Below are 20,565 nucleotides of genomic sequence, written 5' to 3' on the forward strand. Positions count from 1 at the left end.
CATCTGAAAGTAACGGGAAGGTTCTCTCAAATACACTGTCTTGGGACTTTTTTCCCCACAAACAATTTAACATCACTTTGGCAAACGATCGCCTTCCTTCATTTTTCTCGATGTGGTCTAAAGTGAGGCTTCCCTACACCCAGTATTTACCTTTGAATTTATTTTGGTCTTCGGAAGTGTGGCACCAGGAAGGAAAGCTGCTGACTTTTGTTTCAGTTTCAAAAAGGCATCCACGTAGTCGGCGAAAACGTCTTTCTGTGTCTCGTCGCCCTTCTGGTACTGTTCGGTCTTGAAAAAGTGGTAAATTGTGTACACTTCTACCAGCTGATATCCCATGTCAAGAGCTTTGAACAATTCCACGCTGACCCACGTTCTTTCTGGGTGTGCTGACAAGGTCGATATTGATTGCACGTTTCGGCACAAGTACGGCACAAGGGAAACATCAGTTTTCCTTGGCAATGGTGTGGTAAAACGGGATGGTACAAGTCGGTGGGAGGCAAGACATTGCACTTTATCAACTCTTCGCATTTTCGAATGTTGTCCAGGTAAATGTGATCCGTCAGCAATTGCCAGTGCCCTGAACGAAAGTGACAATATTTGCACACGTTTGTTGACTTGACTTCGCTTGCGAAGATTGACAAGGGGTATGTCCATGTCTATTGCACGCGCGCTGGTAGTTGATGAGCCCTATACATGACAGGCACGTCCGTCCACAGAGGATGCAGGCGAATGTCAGGGTTGTGGTGGATGCTACCGATATTTCCAGGTTTTTTGTTCGCCATCGGCTTTCCTCCAAAATGGCCGGTCTGTTTTGTTCAAAAGTGTGACAAGCCTGGTGAACTGTACGTCGCCAGCTTTCACAGTCAGCAGCTTATGATGCCCATTGGCGGTGACCGATGACACAGGTGGGTGTCTTTTTCATGGTGTCTTTATATCTCTTTCCCCTCGCCCCTCTATCATGGTAGACAGCTGACAGCTGACCTTACAGTTAGAACTTTGGCAGGCGATGATCCTCCATCCTGGACACGTGCCATGCCAAGCGAAGCTGCATCTTCATGAGCGTCGCGATCCCTGCTTGTTTGAGGACTGCAGTGATGGTCACTCCATTGGATCTTGAGGATGGTGCGGAGGCAGCGCTGATGGAAGCGTTCAAGGAGGCTGTATGTGACCCAGGATTCGGCGCCATATAGGAGGGTGCTCAGTACGGCAGCTCTGTAGACGCTCTATGTATCTCTCTTGAGACTGGCGTTGTGCCAGACTCGTTTATAGAGTCTGCCGAAGGCGCTGTTTGCCTTGGACGTATGTTGTCTATTTATTTGTCAATCTTGGCATCAGAGGATATCACACAGACCAGGTAGGTGAACAGGTGGACTCCGGTCAGCTCTGTCAATGAAGATACCTGGTGGTCGATACTCATCCTTGGGAGCAGGCTGGTAAAGTACCTCAGTTTTCTTTAGGTTGACCTCAGGACTAAAGAGCTGGCAAGCTTCTGCAAAGCAGGATGTTACGAGCTGTAAGGCAGCTTCCGTGTGGGCCGCAAGGGCGGCGTCGTCTGCGAAGGGAAGTTCTCTAGTTTTTCCAAGGTCTTGGTGTGGGCATGAAATCGCCTTAAGTTGAAAAGGGTGCCATCAGTCAGAAATCGGATATAGATGCATTTTTGTCATCAAGGTCTTCTGTTGCTTTTTGGAGCATCATACTGAAGAAGATTGAGAACAGTGTGGGGGCTAAAACGCAGCCCTGTTTCACGCCATTGGCTATTGGGAAGGTTTTTTGACAAGTCATTATTGTTTCTGACCTGACCAAGCTGGTCTTCGTGTAGTTGGATGACCATTGTAGGGAATTTAGAAGGACAGCCGAGCTTTTCATGTATTGTTCACAGTCCAGTTCTGCTCACCGTATAAAATGCATTCGTCAGGTCCACAAATGTGATGTACTGTCCTTTGTTTTGCTCTCGGCATTTTTCCTGGATCTGTCTTAGGACGAACACCGTGTTAGTTGTGTCCTATTTGCTCTGAAGCCACATTGCCTCTCTCGAGAATGTTCTTCTGCAATGGTGGGCACCGGTCTGTTTAGCAACACTCTAGCTAGTATTTTGCCTGCAATGGAGAGCAGAGTTATCCAGCGGTAGTGTAAGCAGTCAGACGTTTCCCCTTGTATTTGTACAAGGTGATGATGACTGCATCTCGAAGGTCTTGTGGAAGCTTCCCTCGCTCGCGGCAGCAAACGAAGAACTCGTGGAGTTTGGTGTGCAATGCTAGGCCTCCTCTCTTCCATATCACTGGTGGGATACCATGTTTTCCTGCAGCCTTGTATGGTTTTTACAGAGTCTTGCAGTGTGGTTGCCTCATCAAGTTCCTTCTTAGGTGGCTGTTGTGGGATGAGATCAATAGCTTCCTCATGGACGGTACGGCTAGTGCTGAAGAGGGTGTGTAAGTGCTCTGACTAGCGGTTTATGATATATTCCCTGTCAGTCAGTAGCTCTTGGTCATCTGCACTCCGTAGGGGGCTCTGTGTCTGGAAGGATGGACCATACGCTGATTGCAGTGCTTCATAGAACCCCATGTAGTCGCCAGTATCAGCGTACAGCTGGGTTCTTTCTGCAAGCTTTGTCCACCATTTATTTTGAATGTCTCGGAGACTGCACTAGAGGGACCTGCAGATAAAGCGGAAGGCTGTTTTCTTATGTGGACAGGATGGTTGTGCGAAATGTTGCCTAGTACGCTGATCTCTTTATGGCAAGCAGTTCTTGGATTTCTTGGTAGTTTTCGTCAAGCCAGTCTTTGTTTTTCTTTGTGGTGTATCCAAGGATTTCTTCTGAGGTTTACAGAATGGCAGCCTTAATGTGGTTCCACATCTCTTCACGAGGTTGATCTGGCGGACAGTTAAGTTCTTCAGGCTGTGTTTGTGATGTGAGCTGTAATTCTGCTCAAAATTCAAGAAGCAGGCGACCATTGTCATTGCAGCCACCCACGACATGTTTCCCAAGGACGGATTTCTAGGTTTCTGAGTCTCGGCCCATTCTGGCGTTGAAATCTCCAAGGATGATTATGTTGTCTCTCTCTAGGACGCTCTTGATAAATCTACGCAGGTCAGCGTAGGATTTATCCTTTTCAGAAGGATCTGCTTGGAGTGTTGGAGCATATACACTGAAGAATGAGGCGTGTTGTTGGTTCCTTAACGGGAAATGCGTGGACATGATGCGGTCCTTGTGACCAGTGGGAAGGTATTTTAACTTGGTCGCGATTGTGTCCTTGACCATGAAACCGACTCCTGAAAGTCGTTTTTCAGTTTTTGGTTTTCCTGACCAGCACAGGGTCTATTAAGCACCGAGTTCGCTCAAACTTACCTCCTCTGAAAGGAGGGTTTCACTAAGTGCAGCAATGTTAACAGAAAGGCGAGAGAGTTCGTGTGCAATTAAGGCAGAGCGTCGTCCTAGCTGCTGCTATCGGTTGAGTCTAGCATTATTCTGATGTTCCAAGAAGGCAGTTTTAGTCTTTTGCCATGATGTGAATCAGGTGGGGCATGCCTTGTTTTTGATGTCACGTTTCGACCGCGTTGGAAGATGCCCGTTGGCTGCGGAGAGGGGTTGGATAAGGACACGAGCTTTGGTTAGGCCACCTTTTCTAGGCGCCTTTCCATGCGGGTCAAGCATTGCTGTTCCTAGAAAAGGCTGCTTGGTCACTCAGGCTGCTGCCGAGTGATGGTGTCGTCTCCAGATCAACACCAGACAGCCAAAGGCTTGAGTCGCCTGCATGCAGGATTGAGACTGTGGCTTCCAGTGACATCTTTCACCTGCCGTTTTCGCCCTTTCCCCATCGCTGAAGGGCTTGATATAGTCGAAAGTAAACAGTAGATGTTAGACAGTTAATTCATGACCGCGCAATGGAGCTTTTAGGTGGAGTGCAGTCTGTGCAAACTGGCCCCACCCTTCAAACCTGGGATTCATCTGCCATGGCCCAGTAAGCCAGGACGGTGACAGGGAGGGCCGCAGGCTGTAGGTTTTATATCGGAGTTTCGCTCTCCTTGGCAGATAATAATAATAATAATAATAATAATAATAATAATAATAATAATTATAATCAGGACTTTGTATAACGCCTAGTCTTTAGAAGCTCTAAGCGCTTTGCAACATTAGACATCACCTATAAGATAAAAGAACATCTAATGATATGATTACAAAAACAAACACCATGAAATTAGAAAACATATAAAAAGTCATGCTGAGAATATTTAAAGTAGGAAACATTATTAGGTCTTTAAGTTTGTTCTTGCAGTCGAAATAAGTGAGTTTTGAGAGCACTCTTGAATGGGATCACTGTGTCTTTGTGTCTACGTTCAGTGCGCAATTCATTCCAAGTTGCTGGGCCCTGGTATGCAAAAGAACGTTGTTCATATGACTTTGTTTCCATAGTGGGAATAATCAGTATACGATTCTCAGTAGAGGAGCGTAAGTATCTTGCTGGTGTGTAAACATGGGTGAGGTCGGATAGGTATGTTGGACTAGAGTCCGACAGTGAAACGTAGCACAGAGAACAAATTTTGTGTTTGATTCTGGATCGAATGGATAGCCAGTGTAAGGTACAGAGCCGCGGGGAGGTGTGCTCTGATCGTGGTACTCTAAGTATGATCCGAGCAGCTGTCTTTTGATCTTTTTGAAGTTTCTGGAGCAGATATTAAGATGAACTAGAAACAAATTGAGTTACAATAGCCCAATCTTGAAAGTACTAATGAACACACACGTGTTTTAGTGGCAACAACTGAAAGATATTTGCGAATTTTGCTGATGTGTCTCAGCTCAAGATATGCAGCCTTGCATATGTTCATGACATGCTGGTGGAATGTGAGAATACTGTCCAGAGCAACACCTAGGTTTCGTACTGATTGTGTGAATTTAATGTTGGTGTTGCTGATATTTATTGTTTGAGGTAAAGGATGTGAATGAGAAAGTCTTTGTGTTGTGATCAGAATGGACTCAGTTTTATCATCATTCATCTGCAGCTTGGTACATGTCATCCATGATTTCACATCAGAAATGCACCTCTCTACACAACTTCAGTTGGGTGGCTAGATTTGTATATTTGGGTGTCATCAGCGTACAATTGGTGAGACACTGGATGATGATCTATGACACTTGAGAGCGACTGAGTGTACAGAATGAAGAGAACAGGTCCACGAAGAGACCCCTGTGAAACACCACAGCATAGGTCAACTGGGCTGGAGTGTATTCCATTTGCAGATAACATTTGTGTCATGTTCACCAAGTAGGACTTGAAACACAATAAGGCTGTAACATGAATGCCAAATACATGCTGGAGACGGTGAAGTAATATATCATGGTATATTGTGTCAAATGCTGCAGACAAATCAAAGAGGGTGAGGACTGTAATCTTTCCGCTATCCAAATCAGACAGAATGTCGTAGATGGCCAACCTTGACTGAAGAGATCTGCCTTCCCTGATATTTCGAACCATTGCTGGTTGGCCACAGCCGCAGTCCACTAATATATATGGTGTGCCTTGGTCCCGAACACTTGACCGTTGATATGTAGAGACCTTCCGCCCTAGCTTGTGACTTCCCTGCAGAAGTTCATACGTCTGGTGATGCAGTGTTAACATCACCCCTCAACGTCGTTTGTCCTGCCAGCTGAAGTAGTGTACCGAGGTATTCCAGGAATAATTCCTTCTTGGAGGCAGACGTGAGAGGTTTGGGAGTTAGATGAGGACCAGTGTGTCCGTCCATTGAGAGAGTTCAGCTGTCAGACAACGAAATATTGGTCGGACTTGGTGCCCCGGTGACATGGATATGATCAAATTTAAAAACTTTCTCTCACACGCTCAAGAGACCCCACATGGATTTGTCCCGATAAATGTACATGACCCTAGATCGATGTACCGCATTTGTCTCGATATAATGTTTGGTTGAGACAGCAATCCATATTTATTGTATCCTCCATTCATCCATTCACTCGTCGTCGCTACTACAACAAGCCCAACCAAAAAAGTAATTCAGGGCTGGAGGCGCTGTCGCCCCTCTCCACGCTTGACACAGATAACAACAACAACAAACTAACTGGCTATCACGGTCGATCGGTCAATGAACTCACTCGGTGGGAAATACTTTATCTATACCATGTACACAATACCAGGGCCGCATGTAGGGGACCGCTGAGTTTTTCGCACACAGTACAAGCATTGTATTGGATTTGATTTCACTTTCAGTTGCAGGATTTGGGTTCCCATAGCAGCAGGGAGGGCGGGCTGACGGTAAGACTGTGTCGACCCAGTAGCGCAGCACAATAGCGGACAAATGAACGAAGAAGAATTGATTTTACAAAATAGATACCAAAAACGAGGTCGTAAGGTCTTTCCTCCCTGCTGCGTGGTGTCAGGATAATGTGACTGGGTGGGACATGATGCCCCGCTATTGACTGACACAATGAAGCCGTCGTTGCGTTATGACTGAAAAATTGTTGTTGTTGTTGCTGTTGTTGTAGGGTTTAACGCCATTTTTCAGCACAGGATCGGCTATATATGGACGTCAGTATAACTGGAGGAAGAAGAACCCTGGAAAACCTCGAGAAGAACCACCGACCTACGAGAAGCTTCTGGCAGGCTTTCTCACCAACCAACGTTAGCCGAGCCTGAGACTCAAACCAAACACAAACATAAGTGAGATTGCAGTGATGCAGAACGGTGAACGCTTTAGACCACTCGACCACTCGGGGCCCCTTAAAAATGTTCAAGCTACGTTAAAAAAAAAAAAATCTACTGCAGACATCCTATCGATAGAACTGAGAAAATGTTAAAGCTACGTTAAAAAACCAAATCACACACACACACACACACACAAACACACAGACAGAGCGTAAATTAGTCGGAATCGCGAACGAAGGGGTCGAAATGAATGTCTGATCGGACTGTGAAGGCTTCATAGTCGTCTATTTGGACAAGGGAATTTAATCGAATTTGACCGGAACTAAATAATGTTGTTGTACCGTAAAAAACTAATCCAAAACCAAACGAAAACAGATTCAACATGGAAATCATGTAGGTAGAAAAAACGTAAAATAATTTAATTTCACAAGATAACAAAGGGACATAAGGGTGGGTCCAGAACAGGACTGGACTGTGATCGAGATACGTTCCAATATGGCGGTGTCTACAAATCTCATTTCGGACGAAAATCCCGCATGGACATTACATTTTCCACGGCATCAAATATCTTTTTTAAAAATCGCTAATATTACGAACCAACTGCATCCACAAACTGACAAAATAGCACATTATTTTACAGAGGTGTCTACTATCGCTGACAATTCTTCAGTTGAATTCACACCTTAGCTTGTATCAATTATAAACATGATACACTAACTCCAATGTAATATAATCATTATCAAAAGATTAGATCAGGGTGTTGATGCAGTGGGTCACATATGAGGTAGTCCTATTCAAACGACCCCAATAGCTGATGAAAGAAACAATACAGTAAATCCTCACAGTAATGTTATAAAAACCGGGTGCATGTTTGAAGTTAAAATGTATCAAAGTAATTATAAAATTATTATTATAACATTTCATTTTAATTTTCATAATGTTTTGAACCGTCTTGTCATACTGAAGATATAAAACATATTGCTGGAGACGAGGTTATTAGTTTAGAAAATTGCCATTCGTATGCAGTCTATCAAATCCACAATGCCATCAACTCCTATACGCGTTAATAATTGTATACGGTACATCCTGGTAAACAAGTCATATAAACAAAATGTATCTTTCCAATCAGATGATTACAACTCGTAATGAAAATAAAAATAAAGAAGGTAGAGATAAATTTGACATATTGCCGACGATGAATATGTGTACACAGGGTTCATATCCTCCACCAATATATACATGTTACATACTTTTTTTGACTTGGATAAGTGGATTTCTTGCATTTATTAATTTCGAACGGCAAACGAAATAAGCGTTATCTAATTCAATTAGTCAGTTGGTCGCGAAGAAAGTCTCGGACACATGTGCTGGTTCTGCAATCAATCATGACGACACTTTCTTTCAGTTGGCAACTATTACTGTAAACGTGCAGATATACAGGAAGGTCCGTTCATCCCAAAGCCTGAAGTCATATTGACACCTGATCGAATTCTCTCACCCGCCGCCCTTGTAGCCCGGGTAACACCTGTACATCGCGACATGATGCGTGTCAGCAACCATGATAATTACACTTAAACGATATTCCACAAATGAAAGTGAATTTTCACACTCATTGCAAATATTCGAAAGAAAGAAAGAAAGAAAGAAAGGCATAGAATGGAGGAGTGAAGAAACAAATGAATATATCAGAAATGAAAAAGCAGACATTACACAGATATGTCAATACACAGATATACTACATTATAGATTAACGAAAATATGTTGTAAATTTTAAGCCGAACTAAGTTCAATGACAAAATAGTCTCACAATGGTATTGATCGGAAATAGAAGATTAATTTGATAAGTAGAGCTAAATGATTAACTTTGGTATGGGGTTCACATTCTGATCAACTGCATATAATCTATAATAATAATAATAATAATAATAATAATATAAATGTGTGTATGTATGTATATGTATGTGTGTGAGTGAATATATATATATATATATATATATATATATATATATATATATATATATATATATATATATATATATAATATTACATGTTTAGTGTGTTTTAAATCCATTACTGTCAGGCTATCTTCCTATCTTTATTGTGTAAGAATGGAAAATTAACAGAATGAAACCTCTTTTGAAGAGGAAATAAAAAAAGTCAGTCAGTCAGTCAATTAGTCATGCATACATACATACATACATAAATACACACACACACACACACATACATACATACATACATACATACATACATACATACATACATACATACATACATATATACACACATATATTTACTCTTGTACCACTATAAAAATATTTCACATCAAAGAAATTTGATGCCTCCTACTTACAATGTTGCCGGCACTTCACACTCATTCACCATGACAGCTAGAAGAAGAAATATGATAAGCTAATCAGGCAATAATGACAAAGCAGTTGTATGTCATTGTTATATTCTGTTATGCAGATTGATTATCTCGCGTACAAAGCGTGTTCATGTACTGATCATAGAGTAAAGATAGATAATTGTTATAGTTGTCACTCATCTGATAAAATTATCTACCCTGGACTTGACAATGCATCATACAAAACAATCAATGCACAATTCTAGGACCCTAAACTCATATCGCAAACATTTTATTGATATAAGGAGAATAACGTTAAGCAAAAGAAGACTACGCTTTGCTGGTCTAGGTATCAGTATTATCTCCGTTAAGAATTTCCAACATTTTATTTGAAATTATGCTTTTTATGTAAAACTCAATATTTGCTTACTTTTCAGGTGTGTTCTGTGCAGGGAGTTATTTTATATCACGTTTTAAATTAAGTATTTTAAGACTCTAGTGTATGAACGGGGAATACAGTGTCTTGCAATATGAATTTTATTTTTTTAATAAAAAAAGCTATCGCAATAATCGTTTCACGACGATTTTTAGTTGTTGAAATAATGATTGTCTCAAACAGAAAGGCAATGAACCACATATGAATTGATGATACAATGTCTCCAATTTTGAACAAATGAAAAATTGCAATGCATGATATCTTAAATAACCTTCTTAACTCCCTCCAAAACTTTCCCTCTCCAAGCCATGCGCTCCGTGAAAGTATTTGCAGCATGGAAAATCTACAAGGTAAATTGTATATGTCTGTCTTTCCGAGATGACTATATTGATATGACTACTTTTTTCCGCTTCCTTTTTTGTATGATAGCTTCGATTGTCCATAGTTTATAATTACGAAACCTTGCATTCGTGGTAAGGAAAACCGAAAAAGAAAAATTTGGAATGAGCATGCAGATCATTAATTAGAGCAATATGTGATTATGTGGCCAAGCATAATTTTTTGTTTGGTTGGACCGCCCCGGTGACTTAGTGGAAAGAGCGTCCGCTTCAAAAGCGGGAAGTCGCAGGTTCGAACCTCGGCCGAGTCATACCAAAAGACTTATAAAAATGGTACTAAATTCTGCCTCGCTTAGCGCACAAAATTAAGAGGTTAGTGTTAGTATTTGTTGGCCAGGTATAAGGATAATGTGACTGGGTGGGACATCATGCTACATGTCTGCTGCATCATGCCACAGTACTAAACATCACTATAAACTACCACACTGCAGACATCTTATCGACGTGACTGAAAAAATGTTAAAGGCTACGTTAAAAACTGAAATCACATACACATCACAAGTCTGGTTGATGATTTTGTTTTGCAAACGTATGCATGCATGCATGTATATATATATATATATATATATATATATATATATATATATATATATATATATGCCTTCTTCACTCTGTAGATGATGACTGCTCAGGTGGCTAGTGGTTAGAGCGTCCACCTTGCGTTCGATCTCCGGCCGAGTCATACCAAAGACTTACAAAAATTGTACTAACAGCTTCCTCGCTTGGCGCTCAGCATTAAGAGGTTAGTGTTAGGACTGGTGGGCCTGGTGTCAGGATAATGTGACTGTGTTAGACATCATGCTACATGTGCTAGACATCACTAAAAACTGTCAGCGATATGACAAAAATTGTTAAAAACTACGTTAAAAATCTAAATCACAATACACTCGTTAGATGAATTATATGTTAACAAGAATTTTCTTAGTACCAAAATGGTATATGTTGATTTGGGTTGTGTTCGTAGACAGGACATTTGTTTAGTGTGTTAAATGATAAATCGGGGACAGCACTTTACTTGATCAGCCGCTGGCAATGCCCTCAGGAAAAGACGTAATCGTTTCACCATCAGCTAACATTTTGTCAGCTATTTCAATCGTCCAGTTTATAAAGATATGGTTATCTTGAATATCACATTAAATTTTAGAAGATCACGAGGATTTTGTTTTGCAACCGTATGCATGCATGCATGCATATATATGCATGACAGCTGCGTACATATATATATATATATATATATATATATATATATATATATATATATATATATATATATATATGGTTTTGCGTGGTTTTGTTTTGAAGCATACGAGCTATATGACATGAGATCATATTATTAACGCTTTGAAAGATTAGTGTAGAAATAACCAAAACGTTTGCTCTTGAGATTCCTGTCAGTAGAATATACTGACATGGATATGTTAGTCTAATAGACACCAAAGACCCTAACGGGTGCAAAATCAGAAAATATGTTTCTCACTGTTATCACAATCATATACAATGGAGTTACGATTAAGATTTTATAAACGAGCAACCTATTTCATTTGTTTTATTTAAAATGAGCTGGACGAAAACCGAGCTTAATGATCTCTACGGTGTAATATAGCATGTTAAAGAGGTGATTATATAGCATACAGCACATTTGCATTTTGTGTGGATTTTGTTTAGTTCTTCGTCTCGATGCTTGTCGAACTTGTCGAAGAGCTGAGTGGGCCTTTTTTGGATCTATGTTTATATGCAGTTTGGTGTTCGAGAATGATTGCGTAGAGTGGCATGGTCGATTCATCTAATTCAAATAACCAAACAAGCAGTACAATTGTGTATTTCGCTAAACCAATGACAACATGTCTCATAAAAATCTTTAATTGGAGATAATTTTCTGACAAAATTCCGAAATGGTTCTCTGACTTTCTATTTCTTCTTCTGTTATTTCCATGCACATTTATTCCATGACCAACGGGAATAGCAATGTTTCGAACTATACAAGCCAGCCAAACTCCCGATACAAATATACCTTTTTCCTAAATGGAACAGCACATATGGCAGATTATGTCGATATCTATCTATGCAGCTATAGGTGATTGCACTAGTAACGTTTTTTTTTTTTTTTTTGATTTGATTATGTATACGTAGTTTGAGATGCGCAGTATATGTATTAAGGGTCGGCAAAACTCACTGCAGTCCAAGCAAATAGATAACATTTAGTGATTACATGCTACAACTTTCAAAGAACACCAGCCAAGGAATCGAAATCTTCGAAGGATATTTCATTATGTTTCCTTGCACCTTATGAGACCTAGAGCGTATGCTTATAAATATACATTTCACTGACACTTTAATAGGAAAGGCAAATTCTGCATATGACATAAAACGAGAACCTGTACACATTTCAACTAACCACAGAAACTGATTAGGACTTTCCGAAACAGCTGCATATGCGAACGCCCCTTTTAAACTGTACTGTATGATGGCGCTCGAAAGGCGTGATTATTGAGCAATATGTATAACTAACTTCGGCCTAAGTATGCTATTTTGAAATGAAGTTTTAATGGAGAAACCATCATGTTCATACTAGACTTACCATAATTGTGAACTTTGGCTACGTGACATCAGAGTACACGTTGTTCTTGTTTGTATTCCACTAAGAGCCAGGCATCAAAATTTTATCCTCAAGGAAATTGTTTCACAGGAAAAAGGTCTTTATAAAAATAATGTTTGTTTAAGCCTTTCACCTTTGGACCCTAAATCAATAGGTGTCTTCTATGCAGAACTTGCAAACCTTTGAACTTAAGTTATGATGTAAAATTCAGTGCCATCTTTGGCACAAAGCGATCGTGACCTTTAATGTGTTGGCCACATAACCAATAGGAATGTTCAGACCCTACGTGCAAGCCGTCAACAGACGTTAGCGACGGTGCAATGTTAGGTACTGATCTTGCTACTTGGTACAAAAGTGACCTTGATCTTTAACTTATTGAGTCCTAAATAAATGATCATATTCCACATTAAAGTGAAAGTTGGCCACAACGCTTGGTCCAGATATGTGATGAGGAAATCTTGATATTCTACGGAACCGTGTTGTTTTCTAAAAAGTCATAGAGAAGTTGAGATTTACTTATTGACTGCGTGATCAGACGTTTTCTACACTACCCCAAGCTCATATGGTGTCCAAAGATTAGTCTTGTTATGTGATGTAGATAGCATGTTACTGTGCAGGAATCATTGTTACTCAAAGAAACAATATATTGCAAGTTATGGTTTCTCCTCTTCTTACATTCTAGTTAACAAATACTTAATTTCAACCATGATTTTAAAGAATCCCGTACAGAGATCACATCGAAAACCACGTCAATACAGATTAGAATTTATAAAAGGCATAATTTCAAATACGATGTTAAAGATTCCCAATATAAAACACTAAGGACTAGACCAACACAACTTCAATTATTTTCCTGATTAACAATATTCTCCTTATAACAATGCAATGCATGAGATCTGTGTTTCAAGTATACTGTGCACATAAAATTATTTATCTATGATTTGTAAGTTGTTTTTATAATGGTCACATATCTTGATCAAATGTAATAATAACAATTACCGATATTTCAATTACGACCGGTAAATACCCACACTTTGTGTGCGAGAGAATCAGTCTGCATAACGGAATATAATAACGGTATAACGGAATATAATAACGGTATATAATAACGCGTATAATAGATGCTTTGTCTTTCTTGCCTGATCAGCTAATCATGTTTCTTGGTATACCTGTCGTGGGTTTAGTGTGCGAAGTGTCGGCGACTTTGCAGGTAGGAGTCATAGTACATCTCTGTCTGTCTCTCTGTCTGTCTCTATGTATGTATGTATGTATGTATGTATGTATGTATGTATGTATGTATGTATGTATGTAATGCATATATGTATTTACAATTCAAATTCAGTCTCATCGCAAGTCTAAAAGAATGCGCTGAGGTATTACTTTTCAACATCGAACTTCATGATGCACACACTAGAGCTACGTTCTGTCAATTATGCTCTGCTAGATTTAAACGAATTGAAAGTAGATCTAGTGTAAGGCATTGACGTAGTGGCTCTATTATAATGGTTAAATGTTATATATTTCGTTATATAAATTATCTCACTTTCAATTAATCATACCTTCATACCTTCTCAAGCCATGATATTATCGATGAAATTAACATCCATTTGTTTTTTCTTAACGATTTACTAATGCGTTTATAGCCAAGCTGCGTTGTTTTAATTATATACGTTAGACTGTAGGGGACAAACGATCATCCGTGATATCAAAATAACAATATAGACGTCAGTCTGATAAGAATACGGAATACCTTGACGTCAAAACAACATCTACATCAAGAACGTCAGGCTACTTAACTACTTAACCGCAACGGAATAGTTTATTTCTTATTGTTATTGTATCACTCTGTTCAACTTCTTCTGGACATTGGCCAATAAATGTCATTATTTTCTGATGTATTTGAGCCAACAAGATATAGAATTTACAAGGAGACCAAGCTAAATATGAAGACTGATTCAATGATTGATTGACATTGTGATAGACGACGTATCGATTGATTTATGTTCATAGATACATTTCATGGGATCTATGTTATGAACCATAATAGGTATCATAGCGCACAAGTAAGCAAAAAAACATTGTATTCAACTTCAGTTATACTTTTTGAAACTGACAAAATGCAAGTGATGCATCGTGTAGAAAGCTGTAAAGCGTTGGCAACGTATAAATATTGTATTCCATGAACTTCTGAGAACCTCCTGTGTATGTTTTTACCATTACTTTTAACGGGGTTACTAAACTGATTTTGAGACTGTCAGTAGTTTTTGTGTCGCCTGTAAGGAAGAGGATCAGCATTTCTAGAATGAAAATCGCGAAATCTGTATACGTACCGTTTGAGTCAGGATCTCAAAAGAACGAGCATGGTCAGAAAAACAATTTTGATAAAGAACAGAGTCAGTAGTCTTGCATAATCCGTCTTTGTAATAGAAACCATGACGATACGATCCTTTTAATGTGGACCATTTCAAGCGGGTAGTGAACCTCATATGACATAATTAATTAATAGTGAATGTTTTCAAACATTTTTCTTTGAACTGCAGGAAATATCGATTTAAGGTTAATTTAATTGATTAAACTGTTCACGCAGTTACAAGTTGACTTGTATGGGCTTTTCAGATCATAGAATCAAAATCAAAAGCATGTACAAGTTACCCTCAGAGAAATATAATTAAAAAAATTACAAACATGCTGACGAGTCTTCAGCTAGATATAAATAGAAACAGAGTTACAAACAACACGACAAATAATACTCTTTCCGAAAGCATTGGACGAAACATGATCGTGTTAGCCCTGAAAATAACAGATGTTACAGAAAATACTATCAAACAACAGAGCAAAACATTCTGTGTTGTACGTGATCTGCCTCATCATATGCAAGGTATGCATCACACAATATGCTGGAGAAACGAAGAAATTAAACATTAGAATTAATCAGACTGGAAAAGCAATAACGCGGAAAGGAGCTCAGTTATGAAATATGTCTTTTCTCCAGGCCACACCTTCATTGAATAGTCATTATTGGCATCGCCCTTAACTCAGAATGGAGCACAGATAAATAATATGAAATAGAAAAGTGTATTGGATTCGATGGCTCCGTATACTCAGACCCAGCGAGTTCAACCACGAAGAAACAAAACGGGCATTTGTCAGTGCATAGGTAACAAGGGACTTACAGGTGACGAAAATCACATTTTAGTACAACTTTTTCTCTTTCTCAAATACGTGGTTAGAACGATCATTTTTATGGAAAACTGTATGAAAACCGCATTTATAAATTTATTTAAAAGCGTTTTTAAGCTATGATATATTCCTATTTAAACAATGTTACATATTGCTTTAGAACATAACTTTGTACAACTTTTAACAAACATGCAGCTCATCAAAATATAACATTCATGATAGAAATATTATATCCGGGAGGGAAAAGTTTGCAGACAGCGCTGATGTGCTAAAGAAAACGAATGTGGTCACTTGTACTAGTCATTGCTACACTGCTGCCTTGTTAGCACTAAATAGTAACAACACTCAACATTACTCAGCCTCCTAGTTTGTATTTAATTGCACTTGCCTACAGCAAACACAATGTAGACTTTGTATAGTACTCGTGCTTTTGTGTTTTGCTATGTAGCCAGTTGTATAATTCTCTATTGTGGCTTTCTACCATTGAAAAAGGAAGTGGTTGATTCTTAAAGCGCTTGAGCTGGTTTCGCACCAGTTTATGTGCTGTTGCATGTCAGCTTATATATATATATATATATATATATATATATATATATATATATATATATATATATATATATATAATTTCCCTATTAGTTTTCATTTTTACATTTGGCGAAGTGTGCTTGCTATTATCTTTTAATTTTATTTCTACTTTTTCCTTTTTCAAGGAAATTAGTTGTTTTGGCAAACCATCGAATGACATATAGAGAAATTAAATTGTCCGCTCAAGAATGAACATAATATTCTAAAGACTTTAAAACATGATTGAGAAAAAGAAACTTATTTAGTAAACATGGAGTGTTTGCAGTTGTTAAGAAAATAATTTCCTCTTTAAAACTGCTAATGGTATAACATGAATGAGCAGACATGAATTGTTATCGTCATGAGTCGCGCGCGTTATCATGACCTTAGCTGGGAATCGAATGTGGTCCACATGCCTATGTTATGAGAAAAAGGCTCAGAGTAACTCTTCAAAAGGCTTAAGGTGAACTCCATATCCCTTCTTTAACTCGACTACCCGTATTACGGAACTATTTGAAGTCTTTTGAATTAATAATATAATTTATTTTAAGTCCATTGATACTCGAATTCAATTGTTATTACTACAATACAAGTATGTGTAACTTTTATTCAGATCAAGGTCGATCGCTATGGTGAAATCAACAGCTAGGCAGGTCAATTATGATACGCGAGTTTGAAAGGGGTCACGTAAATAAAGAGTGTCTTTCAAAGTGCATTTGCCCTTTGGAGAACTATCACGCGCGCAAAAGTATTTTTTTTTTCAGTTCGAGCTGAAGGTCAAAAAAGGACTGTTTATGTTGACGACCGCGCAACTGTAAAAGAAAATAATACGGCTCAAATTATTCTTGCAGTTATTGTGACTCAGAGATCGTTGATTTAAAATGAAAATGGACATATAAAATGACCATACGTCCCATTAAGTTCATTCTTCAGTTATACTAGTATTCGTAAGATTGATTAAGAGTTAAATTGATATTTACAAGTATATATTCATTGGATATAGCGAGTAGATAGTCATTGATTTAAACAGTCAGTACTTTCGGATTATACAATTATATTCAAGGACTTAAACATTTGACTTGTTACATTAGATTATGTTAATCATTCAAGGACTTCAGTCAGTTTTCTTCGTTCACCAGATTTCATTGAAGTAAAAAACATTTGGGTTAAGAACTGTAAAATTCAGTTTTACAGTAGCACATAAGCACTTTAGAAGCTTCATTCGGAATAAATTGGAACAGTTTTCGTAATAGTGAGAAATTGATAGTAAATTTAAGATTAATGGGATTACATATTAGGAATGTATTCACCTTAAGTTATTTTTAATTCTCTCACATTGTTTTATTTTAGATTTTATTTAACGTATTTTATATTCTAGGAAAACTTTAGTGCTTGTTTTGCATTTACATAATAGTGTTGTTAAAGTTAAAGTCTCTAGACGTAGCACCTGCCAATATTCTTGTTTAGACTAAAATGAATTAATACCCTTGCTTGCATTCTAAACACACAGGAGTTACCTCTCTTCGATTGCACAAATGTGCTACTTCAAGTCGTTTGCACACAAAAGTTAACTCCCCTTGTACGCAATACCACTTGTAATATTCCCAACAACAAGTTTAGCAGCGTAAACCCCATATATGATCTGAAGTCTGTAGTGGCCTGACAAGTCACATTCGGATTCTAACTTCTGATATGGCAAACGTAGGAAATATACTTCTAGTCGCCCCTGAAACTGACCAGTTAAGTAAGATTTCGAATTGTTTCTGAACTTCGTGATAGGCCTATAATTTACACCATAGTTCATATCCTTGATTTGAAGAGAGATTATAGTGTAATAATGTATCTAAATTTTGTGAGATCACATAAGCTGAAATAGTAGAGAGATGAATGGTAATCGATCATGCCAACCACATCAGGTGGCTCTGAATTAATCACAGTTCTTGGTATATGTCCATTTGCATTGCTAAAAGACATAGCTAGAAGAAAGCTTGGCAAGCAGAGAGATTAAGTGATGGTGCATGTCTTATAGGGAACATTATTGGGAACCTTCATCAGAACTTACATCGAGATAGTGGCAAAAAGTTGTTTTAGACACTGACATCTGCATCAGAAACATCGACCGGTTCCGATACAGTCCTGATGGATATATGAAAGAAAGAAGGAAGATTTTGCCCGTAGCAAGCTACCTGTTCGCTATTTGACACCGCAAATGTATGGAATATAAGTCTTTGTTATAGCATTATACGATCTGCTTGGCGACACAATTTTTCAAAAGGCTCGCTTTGGATTTTTTCTAATATTTGACGAAACATTTCATAGGAGAGACCACGGCTGATTTAAGAAGGATCAAATCTTTCTTGGTATAAACTTAATATTTAGTGATTTGTTGACCTTGGTAAATCTATTGAAGCGAAATAATTGTCATTTCTGGAAACGGAAATGCACAGAAAATATGACCACGTTACAACAAGCATTCAAGGCAAGCCTGATAGTGTTGCCTGTACGATCGATGATACCATTAAGTATGCTGAAGGTAATCTAGTTGATGTCTTTACTTGGATAATTTGCAAGATTAAGTACAATTGTATTGCTTAAGTTCCAGGCTATGTCAAAACTTGATGTAACTAAAGAGGCAGAATTTCAACGTCGTCACTAGAGTATGGTTTCTCACTGTCCGTACCAGGCGAATTCATAAGCTACAGTATAGTTTCTACGTCATCGTAGTATTATCCAAGTGCTATGTAAAATCTTCGTCTGCCGACTCTTTGGCGTAGTCTTTTTATTTTTGGTGTATACACTCTTAAATTCAACATGCTTTTCATGCAATTATGTTCATTATTGAAGTTTCTTTAGTGTGTTGCATTCATATTTTGCGTTTTATGTTTTTACTTGTAGTCCAAGACCGTTGCTCGTAGCCACTGTCCACGCAGAATGGTTTGCTAGCCTATCGTAATAGCTTCATCAACTGTCCTTGCGTTTCCATTACATAATTCTTCAATATAATAACATTTCCGAAAACAAGTATGTCACCTAAATACATGAGAATTGTACAGTGCGCGTGTCATATGCATGGTCCAAAACGCCTAATTAATTTTATAAATCGCATACACAGTTCCAGAACATTGACTTCTTGGTATGGTAATTCCTATGTCTCAAATTATTGATTAGTACTTCCAACAGTAATAATTTAATTCCATTTTTACTTCGACAGTGGTCAATAAAGATTCAGTTGGGATCTTGCGCAGGCTGCAATAACAGACCCACGCGTGCGCATTGCTTCTCAACGGGGAAAGGTCAAGGATTATATAGAAGATGGATCTGGAACCGCAATTATCCAACAAGTCTGAAAATGTTATTATGATACTAATATATTGCAGTTCCTTGGCAAACAAACGTTTTCTAGATGTTTGTCAGAAAATGCATATAGCCAATGTTCCCGGTAAAAGAAGATTGTGGAACGCTTTATCGCTGATGAAAGCATTTCACTTTTTTGAGCTTTTCTTCGTTTGGTCTCTTGAACATTAAAGCTGTATCGGTTCAAAATACGTGATGTTTCTTCTGTCCTACATTACTTTTTTTTTAATTTTTAAACAAATAAGTAAATTCATAAAAGAACACACAATTAAAGTTTTCATTCTTATTGAACTTTAGGTATTGAACTATAATGGGAGAACGCAAACGCTTGAGATTGTAAAAACCTCAATAAGACATGATGGACATTGAAGCGCTGACCCGTCTTGATAAAGGAAAAGCGATCGTGGAGGCTTTGCCTGGCCCTCCCACAGACTATGTCGATTCAAAAGGCCTAGACATGTATGTAGAGACTGCTACGCGTGGTATTAACATTGCTGTAGCCACGGTCCAGGACGTCAGCAAGTATGAGGAAGCAATTATGGAAAAGTTGGACTCGCTACAATTGGTTCTGGGGAAGGCGACAGAGAAAGTGCAAGAACATGTGAAGAAAGTGCTGAATAACCTTCAAACGTCTGATACAATTGGACGAAAAGGTATCCTTACATTAACTTATCTATCTGTAGGTAAAAGTTTGTACGTTATATATATTAACCTTCAAAAGAAAAAGAAACATCGCGCTTATAAATGCTATAAATACGCCCCTCATGTCACCATACATTCAGTAGTTTCGAATAATTGCAGCTTTAGTGTTTGGTATGTACTAATTTCACATTGCATTTATAAATGTCAAGTCACCATGTTAAAGTGCATATTATAGGACGTATAGGTTACTTTTCCGTTAGTAATTAAGACATGTTGGTATAAAGATTCAATTATATATGTCTGATTTTCTGAGAAAGCAAGAAGCACAAATCTTGAACATTGCTGAACTCTTCAAACACCACCAACGGTTTCATGTGTAACATGTTTCAGGTAAT

At 38.3% G+C, this 20,565-nt stretch overlaps 1 protein-coding gene across 2 annotated transcripts in view; it reads left to right on the top strand.

The window, feature by feature from the left end:
* Positions 1-13,618: 13,618 nt before the first annotated feature.
* Positions 13,619-20,565, top strand: part of LOC149784292 (death domain-containing protein 1-like) — a 50,824-nt gene continuing 43,877 nt past the window's right edge. For both annotated transcript variants that reach the window (XM_089932306.1, XM_089932307.1), the window contains exons 1-2: positions 13,619-13,640; positions 19,826-20,181. In XM_089932306.1, coding sequence (XP_089788432.1) covers positions 19,884-20,181 — 298 coding nt within the window. In that variant the 5' untranslated portion in view covers positions 13,619-13,640; positions 19,826-19,883. The remainder of the gene's footprint in view (positions 13,641-19,825; positions 20,182-20,565) is intronic.

Source organism: Sinohyriopsis cumingii, chromosome 14 (assembly GCF_028554795.1).
Source record: "Sinohyriopsis cumingii isolate HCF-2022 chromosome 14, ASM2855479v2, whole genome shotgun sequence".
Taxonomy (NCBI): domain Eukaryota; kingdom Metazoa; phylum Mollusca; class Bivalvia; order Unionida; family Unionidae; genus Sinohyriopsis; species Sinohyriopsis cumingii.